This window comes from Mustela nigripes, chromosome 10 (genome assembly GCF_022355385.1).
Source record: "Mustela nigripes isolate SB6536 chromosome 10, MUSNIG.SB6536, whole genome shotgun sequence".
Taxonomy (NCBI): Eukaryota; Metazoa; Chordata; class Mammalia; order Carnivora; family Mustelidae; genus Mustela; species Mustela nigripes.
The window spans coordinates 18,676,191-18,693,816 of record NC_081566.1 but is presented as its reverse complement, the minus strand read 5'-3'; the positions used below and the strand labels follow the sequence as shown (position 1 = coordinate 18,693,816).

The window sequence follows — 17,626 nt, the reverse complement described above, 5'->3', positions numbered from 1 at the left end:
TATGAAATAAGTGAGTGTAACTGCTGGACCTGTGAGTCTTTTGCGTGCTGCCTTTAGAGTCTTTCCACAGTTACCACATGAAAGGCCTGGGTGAGACACAAAAAAGCCCATTCTTAAGAGACAGAAGTCTGGATTTCGCTATTACTCTACCATTTTTGGCTAAGTGCCTTTAGGCACCCTAAATACATCTAAATACATCCTAGCCATAGATTATCTGTTTTGAAGGTATACCATCAAACTAGGAAATCTCTTGAGGTGCTTTCCAGGTCTAAAACTGATGAGTCTCTAGATTCACAAATTTACTTAGCTTAACCAGGCTCAGTCATAACCTATGACACAAGACACTGTGACCTCCTAACTAGTAACCAGGTGAGAGCTGCTTTCTAAGAACCGGGATAGAGAAGTCTAGAGAAATGTCTGAAGATGACTCACCAAAAATACTCTTCACTCCCTGTTCCTCCACAAGATAATCCACATACCGACCGATGACTGAATAGTTGATTTCTCTACAGGACACAGGAAAAAAAAAAAGGGAAAAAAAGCATATTTAGTCTTCAGATTATTATTCGACCACTCCTCAAATCTATAAACTGCTCTTTTGTTAATAGTTATTAAAAGTCCACCCAGGGGCACCTGGGTGGCTCTGTGGGTTGGGCCACTGCCTTCGGCTCGAGTCATGATCTCGGGGTTTTGGGATTGGGCCCCGCATCGGGCTCTCTGGTCAGCGGGGAGCCTGCTTCCCCCTGCCTCTCTGCCTACTTGTGATCTCTCTCCCTCTGTCAGATAACTGAATAAAATCTTAATAAATAAATAAATAAATAAAATAAAAGTCCCCCCAGCCATGTTACACTAAGTGAAATAAGTCAGTCAGAGAAAGACAAATATCATATGATTTCACTCGTATGCAGAATTTAAGAAAGAAAACAGATGAACATAGGGGAAGGGAAAGAAAAATAAGACTAAAACAGAGAGGGAGGCAAACCATAGGGAACAAACTGAGGGTTGCTAGAGGGAAGGCGGTGGGTGGATGGGGTAGCCCGGTGATGGGCGCTGAGGAGGGCACTTGATGTAAAGAGCGCTGAGTGTCAAACGCAACTGATCAATCACTCAACTCTACCCCTAAAACTGATAATACACTATATATTAACTAAGGTGAATGAAAAAAAAAGTCTGCTTAGCCAATATGTAAAATACTTAACTTGCTCTAAATAATGCCTGGATTGTTCCTTGTTGTTTTGAGCCTGGTGATTTCTCTACTTATCCTTAGATGCCTCACTGACATAAGCAACAACATTATTTTATCACAAAGGCTTTACCCCCTGTAAATTTAAACATCCCCACGAGTAACATTTAAAAATTAATTATTTAATAATCTTGTGCCCTTTTGGGGAAGAAGGATGATTGGGGCCATGGTTAAATGAGAATTTAATATTTTCCACTTGGTGAAAAGCAAACATTTTTTTAGGCTTACAAGATAGGAAAGTCCGATCTTGATAATTTAAGAATTTTTGCACTTAATGTTTGTGACAGCAAATGAAAGCTTCAGTGGCATTTGCCAGTTTTTTTTTTTTTAAAGATTTTATTTATTTATTTGTCAGAGAGAGAGAGAGCAAGAGCGAGCACAGGCAGAGTGGCAGGCAGAGTCAGAGGGAGAAGCAGGCTCCCTGCGGAGCAAGGAGCCTGATGTGGGACTCGATCCCAGGATGCTGGGATCATGACCTGAGCCGAAGGCAGCTGCTTAACCAACTGAGCCACCCAGGCGTCCCCTGGTATTTGCCAGTTTTAATCAATGAGGATTACACTGGAGAGGAACTTTGCTCTCACCGCCTCTCAAAGCACAGTCTGTGGAAGAGCCGCCTAGGGATCTGGGGCGTCTGCAAGAAGGTCAAAGTCCCAGGCTCCACACAGTCCTACTCAGTCAAAATCTGCATTGTAACAAGATCCTCCTGTGATCTGCGTATACTCAGCGGTTTGAAGGGCAAAGACCTTGTAAGGATCTGATGCTTAAGGCAATAAGGGTTCTTTTCCTTAAAATCAAATTGATTTTTAAAATCTAGAAATTGACATACACACATCATATAAAGTGACCTGTTCTTAACCAAAATGCAGGGGAGAACGACAGGGTGGAGAGTGAAAATCCAAAGGAAAACTGTGGCTATGGCTCTACCGGGTGTCATAGGTCACCAAAGCCATGGTTATATTGCCAAGGACAAAAAGTGCTAGTAGGCTCCATTTACATTTTTGTCAATGGGGGCCCCGAGAATCCTTGTTTAATTTCAAACTTATTAACATCCTTTTACTTTCTGTATTCCTTAACAAACCAAACCAAAACAAAAAAATTGGATGCATACAGAAAACAAAGACATCAAAAGGTATTTGTCAAAGGTAACAGGAACAGAAGGGATAAAAGCAAAGAATGCACAGGTGATCACTGTCCACAACATGCCAATGACATCTGATCCAGCCACTTGGGAAGAGTGCGCTTGGGGCACTGTAAGGCCCCCAAGGGGAGCACACTCCCTCCATGATGGCTCGAGGTACTGTAGCACTGCCCTCCCTGCCCACTTGCTCAAATGCCAAACCCTGGCCTCTCAGTCTTGCTGAGCAGAGAGGCTCCCTGAAGGCACAACAGGAACAAACTTAGGTTGTTCTCACCTAAAGGGAGGAAAGGCACGTTATCTGCCTAGACAATCTATGTCAACACCTTCCTTTAGGTTAGCTTGACCTGCTCAACTTGAAACGTCCACACCTTGGACAGTCCTGACCATTTGGAACCTGCTCCTGGTTCCAAGCTTCACCGCTTGCCATAAGCTCTGAGTTGCAGGAACAATCAGCAACAGCTTTGTTTGCAGGCTATAAACCCCGATTTTGACTTGCGATGTCCCCCTACCAAAGCAAGCAACAAGGAAACAGCTCCTAATCACACTTTCCAATCACAGACTGGAAACAGGAAATACACCTAGTGGCCACAGCTTATGCTGGAATCACAGATTCCAATGCAATGGCTCCCAAGCACTTTCACTGAAGTCCTGGCACCTCCCCAATTCCATCCCAGCCCCGTATTCAAGATCACCTGGAGTGGGCCTGGCTTTTTCACAGAGGAGGAGCCTGGAGAGGTCTGAATGGTCAAGGGCTGGTAGGTACTGTACTCTGTCTGATGTGTGTTCTTTTGGTTTAATCTAATGCTTCATCGTTTGGTAAGGGAATCTAGAGAGCTTGTTTCTATTTTCAGAAATACTTAAGGAGAGAAACTGTTTCTGTTGGGGGATGTAGGTATATATCCCCAGTGTGGACACTAAGCTCAGTAGGGGCCTACACCACCAAGTCGGCCTCTAGCGGCCAGTCTACTATGCGTGCTCCGCATTCTACCTGGCTCCAATGAAACACCTGGCCATTAGGACTGTTACTGCTTCTCATGATGAAACCCGGCAATACTTCAAATACACCTCATACCCTCATCAAAGTTCACATCTCTATTACCACGAGGATCATTTTGTAAATTGTTTATGCCACCCTCCAGGCTAGAGCAAGGACTTCCTGAAGGCAGGCACGGCGCCTTTTACACCTGACTATCCCTTCTCTGCACCTGCATAGTGCAGAAGCTCAAGGAGGATGAAACACCCATGATCTCTGCCTTCAAAGCGGCTTATCTCCACACCTGCAGGATCCACATAAACTCCATTATTAACTGAGGAAAGGAGATGGCTAGAATATTAAGGAATATTAAGGACTAGAGTAACTAGAATATTAAGGAATGTATGTTGAGGGCTATGACTGAGTTAGAAAGTATATAGGGATTCAGAAGAGTCAGAAGAGGGTCTAATCTTTCCAGTTAGGGAGGCTGGGAGAGAAGATTTCTTTTTCTTTTTTTTAAGATTTTATTTATTTATTTGACAGACAGAGAGATCACAAGTAGGCAGAGACACAGGCAGAGAGGGGAAGCAGACTCCCCGCAGAGCAGAGAGCCCGATGTGGGGCTCGATCCCAGGACCCTGGGACCATGACCTGAGCCGAAGGCAGAGGCTTTAACCCATTGAGCCACCCAGGCGCCCTGGAAGAGATTTCAAGGAGGAGGTGGTTATGGAATAAACAGGATGAAATTCTGCACACTTCCTTCCCCCTGACGTTCTTGAGTTGCTGTCTGTCTGGCCCTGCCTGTTCTGGCACCCTTCTCTTTCCACAGAGTTGGCTGCACCCTTAGGCAGATGTAGGCCTGCATGTGAAATCCACGGTTCCTTCTCCTTCCTCAGTGAACTCCACACTTCTCTCTGTGGCTTCAGTGAAGTGACTTCTATTTACACTCACCCCCTACTCCTTTAGGCTTTGTTGGATGACGGCTACAATTTCCCTCAGGTTAGGGGTGCTAACGGGTGATACATTATCTATCCCTTAAAGAAAGCAGTTTGTTGCTTCTTACAAAATGTCCCTAGCCTACAAGAGTGACACTAACAGTAGAATTTCTGGGCAGTGGCAGAGTCACACCAAAATGTCCTTGGACAGATGGTTTTTTGGAACTACCAAGTCCTCTTAGAGAGAGAAAAAGGTTGAAAAGAGATGGCTCCTAAATGTGTTTTGACTTTCCCAATGCTATTAAACATTTGTTTTCTGGTTTAAAAACAAACAAACAAACAAACAAACAAAAACTGAAAAGCCAGATCTGATAAGACCAGGCCTGTATTTCTGTAGAGCACCAAATGGTGGGGGAAGAGCCATGGCTGCCCCCTTTGGAGGCTCAGAAGCCCCCAGACCACCTCAGGGATTTCAGGTCTCTGCTTGACTAGAGGGGCAAGTTTGCAGTCCTTGGCACTGTTGCTCAGTGGCTACAGTCACAAGTGAGCACAGGGAAATCACCCAGAGCTGTTATCCTAGCTGTCACAAAGGAACCCCAACAGCAGGGCCAAGGTAGGAGCAGGATAATTCTCTCTGGGGACCTTGTTCCCTTCCTTGTTTTCCCACTGTAATCTGCCTCTCTGTGGTGGGTGGGCAGCCCCTGTATCAGCTATCTGGAAGTCACTAGAGATAGTGGGAGCCGTAAGATTGGATTATTTCCTCCTCACTGGATGGCGGTCTGGGGCTCATTGCTTGTGAAAGTGAGAAATGGCACAAGCCAGTTCTCTTCCAGAGGCAGGACTCGCTTTCCATGGCCTGTCTCTTCCTTTGTGAGCCCCAAGAACACATCTCAGTATTAGCCTCTTCAGGGCTGAATGACTCTGAACCAAATACATTGCTTGCTGAAGTCACTCCCCTACTTAATTCCAATTTAGTATCTTAATTTCAACTCCCATAGGTTCAGATTCTTTGCCTTAGGTCCATGATTTTCTCTTAATTTTTCATGCTATAGAAGCTTTGTCATTTATTTTTGAGAAGTACACACAATAAAAAAGGACAGGAAAAACCCACTCATTATCTCCTTGGAGATGATCACTCTTATTAGTTTGATATTTTCTATTCATAAACACACAATGCAGGATTTTCTTAAATGAATATGGCCATATTGTACAAATATTGTAATTATTTTTTCACTTAGCATGCCATATTGAGTATTCTCCCACATCTTCAAACCTTCTGTTCCTATACTGGCTACACGGCATTTCACTGCATGAATGAAAAGAATTTAGCCAATCCTCCATCTTTGGACTTCAGTTTACTTCCAAACCATGTAAGAGGAGAGAATGTTTATCCAATTATTTTTGCAACAAATTGAGGCCCTGAGTGGATACAGTCTGAAACAGCATGGAGGCTGTATCTCTTTTCTTAGGACAGAAGAGTAACAGAATTTTTGTGAAGTGGCTTTTCAGAGAAAAATCTCGATTGCTGTTCATTTCCTCTCCTAGTGTATGACACAAAGTGAAAGACTTTCACTTTATTTGAGAATACAGAATCACCAGGGAGGTCTTGTTATAATTGGGACACATGTCAGAAAATTTGATGTTCCTTTTTTTCTTTTTGCCTTTTACATGTAACTCTCACCATTCAAAATCAGATGGAAGTTATTTGTGCTTTTGGCCAAATAACTACTTGGCTACTTTAAAACTTCTTCATCAGAGAAGTATTCAGGGACTGTAACTTCCCTGCCTTGCCAGAAAACATTCTGTTCTGGGAATCTGGGTCATACAGTCTCCCGACACAGTTCAAAAGACAATACACAACTCCAACTCCGGCGGTCCAGGCCCCTTCTGACAGGGGTAACCAGCCTGTTTTTACTACAGCGTGTTGTGAGGATTTCCATGGTGAAGCCAAAGGCATCTGAAGGAGAAAACATTTTTTTTTTTTTGACATTTTGGCCAATATGAAATGGACTTTCTTCTCTTTTTTTTCTAAAAAAAAAAAAGATTTTGTCAGAAAAAGCGAGAAAGTCAAAGAGACAGAGCCCCAGCAAAGGATGCAGCAGGCTCCCCTCTGAGCAAGGAGCCTGATGTGGGACTCAATCCAGGACCCCGGGATCATGACCAAGTTGAAGGCAGACACTTTACTGACTGAGCCACCCAGGTGCCCATGAAATGGACTTTCTGTTTTAATGATTGCACTTGGCCAAGGGAAGAAGTTACTTCTTGAAACAACTAAGGAAAGCAAGTATCTTCTACTCTAGGGCAGAAAGAGAAGAGTTGAGATGGATAGAGAAAGACGTTTCTCTCTGGCTCCATGGCTGGGTGCACTGTGTTAATGTTTAGGGTCTTGTCTCATCAACTGTGGAAACAGAGGTGGCGGTTCTCTTTCAGAGTTATTACAAAGATTGAACTGGAATATGTATGTTAAAATGCCAGCACGACTGACACGTAGTGTTTAGCCAATCAGTGTTAGCTTCTTTTCCTCATGAAATAACAAAATTTAGCATTCGCTGTGCTAGATGATGAAGACCCAAGGATAAATAAGAAACCGGCTCAGTCCTTGTGTATTGCCTGATGCTGAGTAAATATCTGTGAAATAAGGTTAAGCAGCTCAGAGCCTATTGGGAGAGACAGGAATGTAACAAACAGTTATTATAGTAATTTTCATTAACAAATAATTCTGATGTAATGTGAAAAGGTGTGCACAGGCTGCTGTGGGATCACAGGGGGAAGGACTCTGAAATTCTTTATAGGAAATAGGGAAGAAGCAGCAGAGGATGGTTTTGATGGTTGAGCAGAAGTGTTCACGTGGATTCGAGAGAGGAGCGCAGAGTGGTAGACAAAGGCAGAGGAAATAGAACGTGTAAAGGCATGGAGGGAAGAAAATACATGACATGTCTGGGGGCAACAGAAATGTAGCAGGAGAGGTAATCCCGGTATCTGGCCTTTACCTTCAGATCCTTTCCTCAGACTTTAATGTGCTAAAGAATCATCCAGGGACAGGTAAAATGCAGGTTCTGATTTAGTGGTATGTAGGAGGACCTGAGATTCTGCCTTTCCAGCAGGTTCCTATGTGAAACAGAGCACAGTCCAAGGACCACATGACAGAGGTAGTAAGGCTTCAAAACAAGGGGGTCAGCAGAGAGTCTTAAAGAGGGAAGTGACACAATTAGATTTATGAGGATGCTCACTGGACTGCAGTGTGCAGGTTGGACTAGGGCCAAAGACACTTTGTGTATCTTCCTGGGGATCACTACAATATCCCTCATGACGTAACAGCGGAGAGCTGCACTCTTTGAATTCAAATGGGACCTGGAGATGATACGGCTGAACTCTTTCCAGAATATGAAAGAGAACATTTAGCAGGTGACAAGACCTCCCCAAGGTCAGACAGCTAATTGGTGGTCAAGCTAGGGGTCAAGAACCCAGATACTCTAACTAAAATCCATTTAACCATGTTCTTCCTGACAACTTCCCCACTTCAGAACATCAGCTTACATTCAGAATTGCATCCGGGTATTTCTTAGAATTATAAAAAAAAAAAAGGGAGGGATGCAGGGGGAATAGTTCTTGTTCAGCCATTCTCATTCACGGAGACTATGGCTTACTTTACGAACCAGGTTAGGAAAGCCCCCATGACTGGCAGGTCACGAGGCAGAATTTCCAGTTATTCGATTCCATGTGACCCTTCTTTCTGTCTCCTGGAAACATGTCATAAGTTCGCACTCCCCTATGGGCAAGTAGGCAAATGCCCACCTGTTCTCAGATCCTGCTGTTCTCAGATCCAATCTTGCTTTGTACCCACAGTAATGTCTGAATGGGGCAGGTGGTGGGAGAAAGGGGAGCTAATATAGCTTACATGCCTGCTATGTGCTCTGTAGTGATATACATTTCAATTTAATTTGAAGGTCCTTGCAAAAAAAATGCATTCTTATTTTGACTGCACACATCAGGAAAGTGAAGGTCCTAGAAAATCCTAGAAGAGAAAAGATTGATGAAAAAAAGAAGAAACAGAAATGGAGGAAAAGGGCCAGAGGTATTGCGGACCAGAGAAGGACCCAGAAAACAGAGTCATTTATCTCCATACATGGGACCTGATGTTCCTGAAAACAGCAGAATAGGGAGGAAGAACACACCAAAACTCTCAGTGAGTCCCAAATGAACAATCGAGACTGTTCAGGGAGTCTCTTCTAGGCTGCGGGCTCTGATTAAAAAGGTTAAAGCAGGGCGCCTGGGTGGCTCAGTGGGTTAGGCCGCTGCCTTCGGCTCGGGTCATGATCTCAGAGTCCTGGAATCGAGTCCCGCATCGGGCTCTCTGCTCAGCAGAGAGCCTGCTTCCCTCTCTCTCTGCCTGCCTCTCCATCTACTTGTGATTTCTCTCTGTCAAATAAATAAATAAAATAATAATAAAAAAAAGGTTAAAGCAGCATCAACCAGATGTAGTTGTAGTCAGCCTGTAAACAGGATCCTTCTCAGTAACAGGAAGTGAATCCTGCCTGCTCATGCAATCACAAGATCCGTTTTATTGGCCGACAAGCAGCGAAAACATCGAAAAAGAGCTGACTTCAGTCTTTCCCTGGACTTATGGAAATGGAGAAGCAACAGGAAAAAAATTGCTATGAATCACTGAGTAATCTAAATGCCATCTCAGCAAGAATTTGATGTAGATCTAGATGGGATTTTTCATGAAACTTAGAAACTGGAGGTCTTGAACTCCAGTGATCTAAGAGTAAACTGTGATACGGCCAACTTTGAATGAGAATACTATGTCATAAGAAATGTCACTTATTGGAGTGCCTGGGTGGCTCGGACGTTTCACGTCTGCCTTCAGCTCAGGTCATGATCTCTAGGTCCTGGGATGGAGCCCCATGTCCGGCTCCCAGCTCAGTGGGGGGGCCTGTTTCTGCTTCTCCCCCTGCCTGTGCGCTCTCTGGCTCTCTCTCTCTCAAATGAATAAATAAAATCTTAAAAAAAAAAAAAAAGAAATTTCACTTATTTTTAAAGGGGTAGGATTAAGGTTTATAAATTCAGCAACAGAAGACCAAAAAAATAAAAGCCTTTCTGAAAGATCTCTTAAATGCCGAGCTCCCTTGCATCCCTGTCTGGTTCATATAAACATACTGACCTAAGGGCCTCCTGACCCTGTGCTGAGCACCATTATTATCCATGGATTATCTCACGTTAACACCCAGAACTCCAACACACAGGTTAATTATTGTATTTTATAGAGAAAGAAAGAAAGGAGAAGCTTAAAGAAACCAGAATTCTGTTTTGGTAGATTGACCTCTCTAATGGGTCAAAAGCATTTAGATCCAGGTGCATAAATCCCCTCTTCGTCCACGGCAACGTCCAGAAAGCGGTTCTACGCCTGTGGCAGGTGACCGTTAGCAGACAGCAGGAGCAAAGGGCCTGCCCAAACATTCCCCCAGGAGTGAGGGCACTTGTCTGGGGAATGAGTTCTCAGCAATCATCTGTTGTTACCTCCCACTCCCACAGGCCCCCAGGGTTTAACCCATGTTGAAATGAGACTGTAAACATACTATGGGGTCCACCTTGCAGCTAACTTCCCCTCTTTCCTCAGGCGAGGACATTTTCTTCACATCTATGAATTGGCTGAGATGGAATCATGCAGCTCTCTAGGGACAGGATCTAGAGGGGCCAGGCCAGGGCTTGGGAGCAAATCCTGCTAAAATGAGATTTTCCTCATGCAATTCCATTGGCCTCATTTGGGAAAGCCAGACCTCCGATGAAATCCAAGGAGAATTTATTTCGTGGCACTATAGATACTGGGAGAAAGGCAAGATGCCGTATCTTACATTCTTTCTGCACTTTGTGATACAGAGACTCTTCTCTGACTTGGGATCAGAGACAGTACGGGGGAGGGATGACTGACAGAAGCGGCCATTGGCAACAGTACAGGTGCAGAATCTAAGTGACTGTGATTATAGAGAACTTCTGTCCATTTTGATGGAGAACAGATTCCCCTTAGGGCCCAAATGATAGTTACCCATGCTCAGTCATTGGCGTGATGGTTGCAGCAACGAGACCTTGAAGCTTCTTCTTTGGGAAGGCCATTGAGCTGCTGAAAAAAGTCTGCAAAACATACAGTGTAAGTCTTCTCCTTCTTCAGGGAATGTCCATTAATGATAAAACTCCCAGGCAAAGTCCATTCCCAGTTTGAACTGTGAAAAATGCTTACAAGTACACAAACACAGAGAGCAATTGAAAAGAATGTAATGTAAAGCTTAATTCTGCAGAGGAAACTGTTTTTTCAGACAGGAGAAGGTGGGGAGACAAGAAGGGAGCCGTATTTGGGAAAGCACTAAGAGAAGGCTTCCCACATTATCTATACAGCTAAATCAGGCAGTCTGAAAGCTCAAAGAGCACGGGTAAACAACAGCAAACCCAAGAAAGAACATGAATATAACTCAGGAAGTCAAGTATATAAAAAAATTACTATTACTTAACTTGTAATTTGGTCAGGACAAAAGCGACATCCCTTCCTTTTTCCATATCTTCATTCTTTTAAGCAACAATCTCACCTAAAACCAACACTTAGGAGTTGTAAGGCTTCAGGGTGACTATCTTCAGATTTTACCTAACTATCCTTTCATATTCTAATTTTGACCAGTTTTGCGCTTTTTTTCCTACGTCTAGTAAACCATGTAAACTCTATCATCATTGGCTATTCACCTCTCCCCGACTACAGCAAGCTCCCAAGGACAGGGAATACATTTCACTTGCCTTTGCTTTTCCTGCACTGAGTTACCTGCTGGACACTGTTCAATTAAAAAATGATGAATATGTGGGTAACTTAGTGATGTTTCCAGCTTGTAGCTGGGTGATGGCTTGCACAGACAGGGAGATCACTGCTCAGAGACTCAACCTGACCCCACTCATCTGGGCCAAAAGGATCCCTCGCCATTTGACAGAGGGTACACATATCATGCCAGTGGAAAAAAGTCTAGAAGTTGTGGAAAACAGGCAATGAGAGGCAACAGAGTATCCTAGTCAATAGCCTGGATTCCACAGGCCGACTTCTGGTTCAGCTCTCAGCTTTGCCACTTACTAATCACAGAAGTCTTACTTACCATTTTTTGAGCTGTAAGACATAAAAAATTCAAAGCCACGAATGCAGAGTCTAACAACTGCAGAAGAAAATGAAGTATAATCAGAGTGTTTTTGGTGACAACTGGACAAAAGATGGCTGGCTTAGAGCCAGCTTAGAGCAAGCACCAGTGATGTTTATGGGTAACAGAGAATATGGGGTATGTTACAGTCCTGAGGTCACTGGCATATTTAAAAACCCAATGCCCACTATGCTTAAATTTTACTCACGTAATGTGATAATTACAAATGATCTCATTTTGTTTGCTCTTTATAACTGTTCACTTCGACTCCCTAAATGGGAGTATAAACTTAGAGAATACATATACACATATACTATATCTTCTCCTTTTTCTTTCTTTTTTTTTTTTTTTTAAAGATTTTATTTATTTGAGAGAGAGACAGTGAGAGAGAACATGAGCGAGGAGAAGATCAGAGAGAGAAGCGGACTCCCCGTGGAGCTGGGCGCCCTATGCAGGACTCGATCCCGGGACTCTGGGATCATGACCCGAGCCGAAGGCAGTCGTCCAACCAACTGAGCCACCCAGGCGTCCCTCTTCTCCTTTTTCTGTATCTCCCAAGAGTTCTGGCTCTGGTAAGCCCTTGAAGCCAGAAACAGGACAAAAACAAGGACAATGACATGGACGGGCACACTACGGCGGAATTCACTGCTTTTGTAGAAAGCCAATGTGATACTTTCCCTTACAAACAGGTATGTGTCCCTAGCAAAACTTGCTCCTGAAATTAAGCCCAAATCCTTCAAGTAGTTTTGCTCTGCACTGAAGGGCAATAAAGGGGAATATAAAAAACCTGATATACGGGATTCCAGGATTTCTCTGACTTTTCCTAGTTTGAAGATGAGACTAAAATCCTGTAGGAGGTTTTGAGAGATAAATGAGGTCCTTTGGGAAAACACAAGGCCATGACACAGGACCTGTGTATCCCGGAGGAAGGTCTGTGCATTACCTGAGACGGACACTATGCCTGCTGCATATCTTCACCAGGCACTCCTGCAAGTGTCTGAACTCAAGACACCTGCCAACTTGTCCCCCAAGATTTCTTCCTTTGTTCCTAGAGCGGAGGGGTTGGAGCACTAGCTCTGAAGTCAGACATCCTGGCTCCAGCGCTTACCAGTGGGGCGACCCTGGAACTGTTACTCACCTTCTCTGTGAGGCAGTTTTCACCCCCGTAAATAATAGTAGTCATATTTCAGAGGTTGTTGAGAGTAAAATGAATGAATTTTCATGGAATGATTAACAAGAGTGCTAGACACATAGTAAGTACAACCAGGAAGTCTTCTCAGTTGGCTATAGGACATGAGCAAGTATTCCTATGTTTACCAGCACCCTCTTTCCTGTCATCTCAGCTTTACTGCTATTGCCTCTCTGACTCTCACTACTCTGGTCCATTCCGGGACTAAGTCGTTTCAATGCTCTTAGCTTCCTTCCCTGCAATCCTCCCTCTCCCCCAACCCACTGCCCCTCTCAGAACTTACCCTTTGTTACCTCTTATCTAGACCGAAGGGCACAACCTCAGGTCCAAGGGGCCCAAAGGGGCTCAAGAAGGAGCAAATGAGGGACGCCTGGGTGGCTCAGTTGGTTAAGCAGCTGCCTTCGGCTCAGGTCATGATCCCAGTGTCCTGGGATCAAGTCCCACATCGGGCTCCTTGCTCGGCAGGGAGCCTGCTTCTCCCTCTGTCTCTGCCTGCCACTCTGTCTGCCTGTGCTCACTCTCGCTCCCTCTCTCTCTCTGACAAATAAATAAAATCTTTAAAAAAAAAAAAAAAAAAAAAGAAGGAGCAAATGATAAGACTCTCATGAGCTAAGTTCAACTCTAAAATCTCCTAATTCAAACCCTACCAGGCTGTTCCATCAGACTTCTGTATTCTGAGCTTTTAGCTGTATTTATGTCATACTTAGGGCAACCACGCTGGTATTCTTAGGACTGTCAGAAGCTTGGATGGGTAGTTTTATATATGCTTTTGATTGAAAGAAATAAAAATAAGTGCATGTAGATGCAATTTGGTTAAAAATTTTCAAAAACAGAGGCCATAGGGGTGTGGGGTCTGAGTTGGGAACTGTGCTAATCCCCACTCTTCTCCTCCAACCCACGTAGGCTGCCGGGTTAATCTGGAGGCACAGACATTTCTGGTCCTGCCTTTGCCAGGCTCAGAAAATGCCACTAACGCCTCCCTGGCTTCCGTAGGAGAAATACCAAACTCCCTGGTGTATGTCTCTGCATGGATCTCTTCATGCCTGAAGTGCACTAGCTCCGCTGATCCCTCCCTGTTGCTCGTTTCCATGCCTGGCCTGCTTTCTTCCTCCCGAGGCTCTCCCATCTGAAATGACATTATCTCCCACTTCAGCCAACTTTTAAAACTCACTGAAAAGCTGGAGGACGTCCCCTGACTCCCCAAGAGGAAGATAATTTCTTACTCCTCAAAATTCCCTCAAACACTTGTTTTTCCTTCAAAATTTTATCAGTTATTAGGGTAGTTTTTGGCTCTCCTCTACAGCGCAAGCCACCAGGGGGCAGGAAAGGCTTAAAAAAAACCCAAAAAAACAAAAAAACTATCTGCGGAGAGCAATATACTAAGTGAGCAAAATTTGCTGACTTTGTGAACACTGAAACTCCAGGAAGAGATGAGGCAAAAGGATCAGAACACTAACAGATAATGGTTGCTATTTCATACAATTGAATTTTTAAATAAATTTGGTAATATCCAGCTTTGGTATTCCTTACAGCCTGCATCACAAGCAAATGGTCAGAATGTTCTCCAGCCTAACTAAGGCTTAGTGTGAACATTGAATGTTAACAATGAAACGCTGGGGAGGGGACATTACTCTTGAAACCTTGCACGAAGACAGACAGCACTTAGTACAAAGAATTCAAGTTGCCTAAGTCCATTCTCTTAAAAGGACAAAGTTAAACAACAACAAGAAAAACAACCTCTGGGGGAGAAGAAGGATGCAGATCTGGGTGTGGTGAATGACTCGAGAAATACGTAGAAAAGAGAGAAAAAGTGGAGAAATAAAGCAACAGAAAAATAAAAATGCAGAAGTATAACCAAGTTCTCACAAATACAAATGATTGGATCAAAAGCCCTCGCTAAAGTCTGTTTGCTCCACCTCCGCCTGGGGTCACTTTGAGGCACGGAGCCTTAGAGAAAGCTACGCGGTCCTGAAAGCATCCAGGGGAGCGGTCCCTCGGCCCGCGGCGGTGCGGACGCGCGCTCCGGGCGGAAGGGGGTCGCGTTCACACTTCCTCTAGCTCCGCGGTCCCAGCTCTTCTGCCCTCCCCTCTCCTCCGGGCCGTCCCCGTCCCCCTCCCAGCCCCGAGTCCCGTCCCTGCGTCCCTCAGCTCCCACGCCGCGGGGGGCTGGTGGTCTGCGTCCGTCCCAACACCCCGCGAGAGCCGCGCTCACCGCACGCGCCCGGGTCCACCTCGCTCGCCGTGGCAGCCCCCGCCGTGGCTCCCCGCCCCGCCGCCGCCGCTGCCACTCCGGGTCCCCGCCGCGGCCTTTGTCGCCTCGGCGGCCGCATCACGTGCCCCCACGCCCGGGGCCCGGGGCCGCAGCGCCGGCCCCTGTACCCGCGGCGCGCGAGGAGGCGCGCCCCCGCAGAGTCGCGCGCCCCGCGCCCCCGAGACGCTGCGCACGCGTGCAGACCCCCCGCCCCGCCCAGTCGGCGTTACCTGGTGGGTGTGGGCGAGGCGGCGAGGGGACGGCCCGCCCCTGAGCTGGCACCTGCGGACCCGTGGCGCGTGCTGCCGCGCGCCTAGATTCAGCGGGGCAAGTCTCTTCCTCTTCTGCTCAGCCGGTCCTTCCGCTTGCCGACGCCTCCTGGGCTCTCTTTCGCCCGAACTTCTGTGCAGGGCCTGCGGCAACAGGTATTCGCGGTTGTGGGCTTTGAAATTCCTGCGGTTTCGGAACCTTGCTGAGGACACTGCCTGCCCGTCGGGGATTTTGTGCAGTTCAGGCTGGTGCTGCTGCCCCCAACCCCACCTGCTCTCCTGTTCAAAGGAGGTGACGGATAGTAAAAGCGGATTAGTTACTCAAGTGGCATATTTTCTTTATATTCTGGAGAACAGTTGAGTTTTGAAAGGGAGAAATAATTTTAAACAAAATATCTCTACTTGCAGGGATATCGAGAGTTCATTTTTTAATACGTACCGTGCTAATCAATCACACAGCCATAAACGAGTCCTCAGCTCCCTCTTGCAGAGGTGAATTAACCTCAGTTTTCCTTAAAAGGCAGTGGACGATGCTTATTTCATTTAGAGAAAATAAATTTCCCAAAGGGCTTTCTAGTTTGCACCATGCTTTTAAATCCATTCTAGAGGTTCTTTCATCGCACAACTCTAGAAATTAATTTATTAATCAATTCATAGAACAATCCTTTGTGGTGGGTACTGTTTTTTAAGTTCATATTTTACAGTTGAGAAAAGCATCATCCCATTCAGAGATGTAAAGAGTTTAAGTGATTTGCCAAAGGCCATTGGCCCATGAGTAGTTGAGAGATGATTTCGATTCAAGTAGTCTGGAAGGTGATATTTTTAATCACTACTCTATGTTATTCTGCAAAAAAAGAAAGGGAAAATCCTACGTTTGTCTGGTGATGTTGACAAGGGTATATTATCCTATTGGGACAATGTTAGTAATTTTTTTTTCTCCGAAGTCACACTTTAATGTAGGCAAAATTAAATATTTCAGTACCCAAAATGTATAGAACATTAGGTTTAATACTGTCAACCAATAAACTAATATGCTAAATGAATAAATTACTGTTTAAATAAATATGGCAGTACAAAGCAATGCCTTCTAGTAATGTGTTAGGATTTGCTAAGAAACACATGCTAAAATGGGATTTGATGTGTAGGAAATATATTGGGGGAGGGACCCAGAGAAGGCAGGGAGAGTCTTGATGATCATTCAGGGCTGACATCTGTGGAAGAAGCTGTGGAAAGAAGAGGGTGGGGAAGGGAAGAGTCCCAGGGGAATGAAGGAGGGAGCACATAAGAGCTTCCACTCTGTGCCCTTAAGAAACTCACAGTTTCTCCAGTGAATTGTGGGGAAGACATTTATCTTTAAAAATATGTATGCCTGTGCAAAGATACAAAACACTGAGGGAGGGGAATCTGGGCAGAGGGTTGAGGGTGTGAGTATGTATATATGTGTGTGTATGATGAAGCAGGACGGTGTTTCTGAAAAGTTTTCAGGGGAAGACCTGAGCTGTCTTAGAAAAGGATTAGGTCTTTGGAGAAGGAAGAGGCAGCAAACGGCTCACTACTGGCTGGGAGTCCTCTAACACTTAACTGATAAGTGGCATGAACTCTGTGACCTTTCTTCTGTTGTTATACGGTATTATTATTATTTTTAAAGATTTTATTTATTTATTTGACAGATTACAAGTAGGCAGAGGCAGGCAGAGAGAGAAGGGGAAGCAGGCTCCCCACTGAGCAGAGAGCCGGATATGGGGCTCGATCCCAGGACCCAGAGATCAAGATCGTGACCCTAGCCTAAGGCAGAGGCTTAACCCACTGAGCCACCCAGGTGCCCCATTATACAGTCTTATTTAATCATCATTACATTTTGTGCTTTTATTTCTTGTCCCCCAACTCCACTGTGAGGTGCTCAAGCCAGGTACCGTGTCCTATTTCTTTGTTTTTTTCCCATAGTGCAAAGTGCAGTGCTTGTCCACCTGCAGGCCAAGAGGGAGGGATTTGGAGACATTTACTCCCTTCAACTCTCCTTTGTTTTTAAAAAATATATATTGGGGTTCCACATCATATTGTGTTCACTACAATTCAAGTTTGAAACTAAGTGACGTGAAGGAAAGAGCTTGGGGGGCGCGGGATGCGGTGCATTGTAATTGATCAGACTGGCCGCATGTTCCATCCTTGGAGAGGACACAGGAGCCCTATCACAGCCTCTTGAACTGATGTGGGGAAAGAGTGGTTTCCCAGAAGGGTTCCCCTCACCATGTTGTAATGATACTGAAAGGCTCTAGTACCAATTCCGGTGTGTGTGGGGTATTCCCCACACTAAGAAAGAAAAGTTCTCTGACACCAGCTGGGTGTCCTACAATTTAACTCAATTCTGATACTATCTACTCAGATAGCATCGGATTCCACAGATTAAGGGTTCAGTACTACAAGTCTGCCTTCCCCACTCCAACCCCCCTTCAGACACC

General features: G+C 45.0%; 1 protein-coding gene across 2 annotated transcripts in view; it reads right to left on the bottom strand.

Moving 5' to 3' along the window:
• The window catches only part of NPL (N-acetylneuraminate pyruvate lyase), a 35,764-nt gene extending 20,499 nt beyond the window's left edge, over positions 1-15,265 (bottom strand). Inside the window, exons 1-3 of one of the 2 annotated variants that reach the window (XM_059414025.1) lie at positions 15,129-15,265; positions 10,336-10,421; positions 433-506 (exon numbers count right to left, since the gene is read on the bottom strand). In XM_059414025.1, coding sequence (XP_059270008.1) covers positions 433-506; positions 10,336-10,403 — 142 coding nt within the window. In that variant the 5' untranslated portion in view covers positions 10,404-10,421; positions 15,129-15,265. Of the gene's footprint in view, positions 1-432; positions 507-10,335; positions 10,422-14,859; positions 14,969-15,128 lie in introns of those variants that run through there. The other variant, XM_059414024.1, reaches the window with a different exon arrangement.
• Between the last annotated feature and the right edge of the window lie 2,361 nt (positions 15,266-17,626).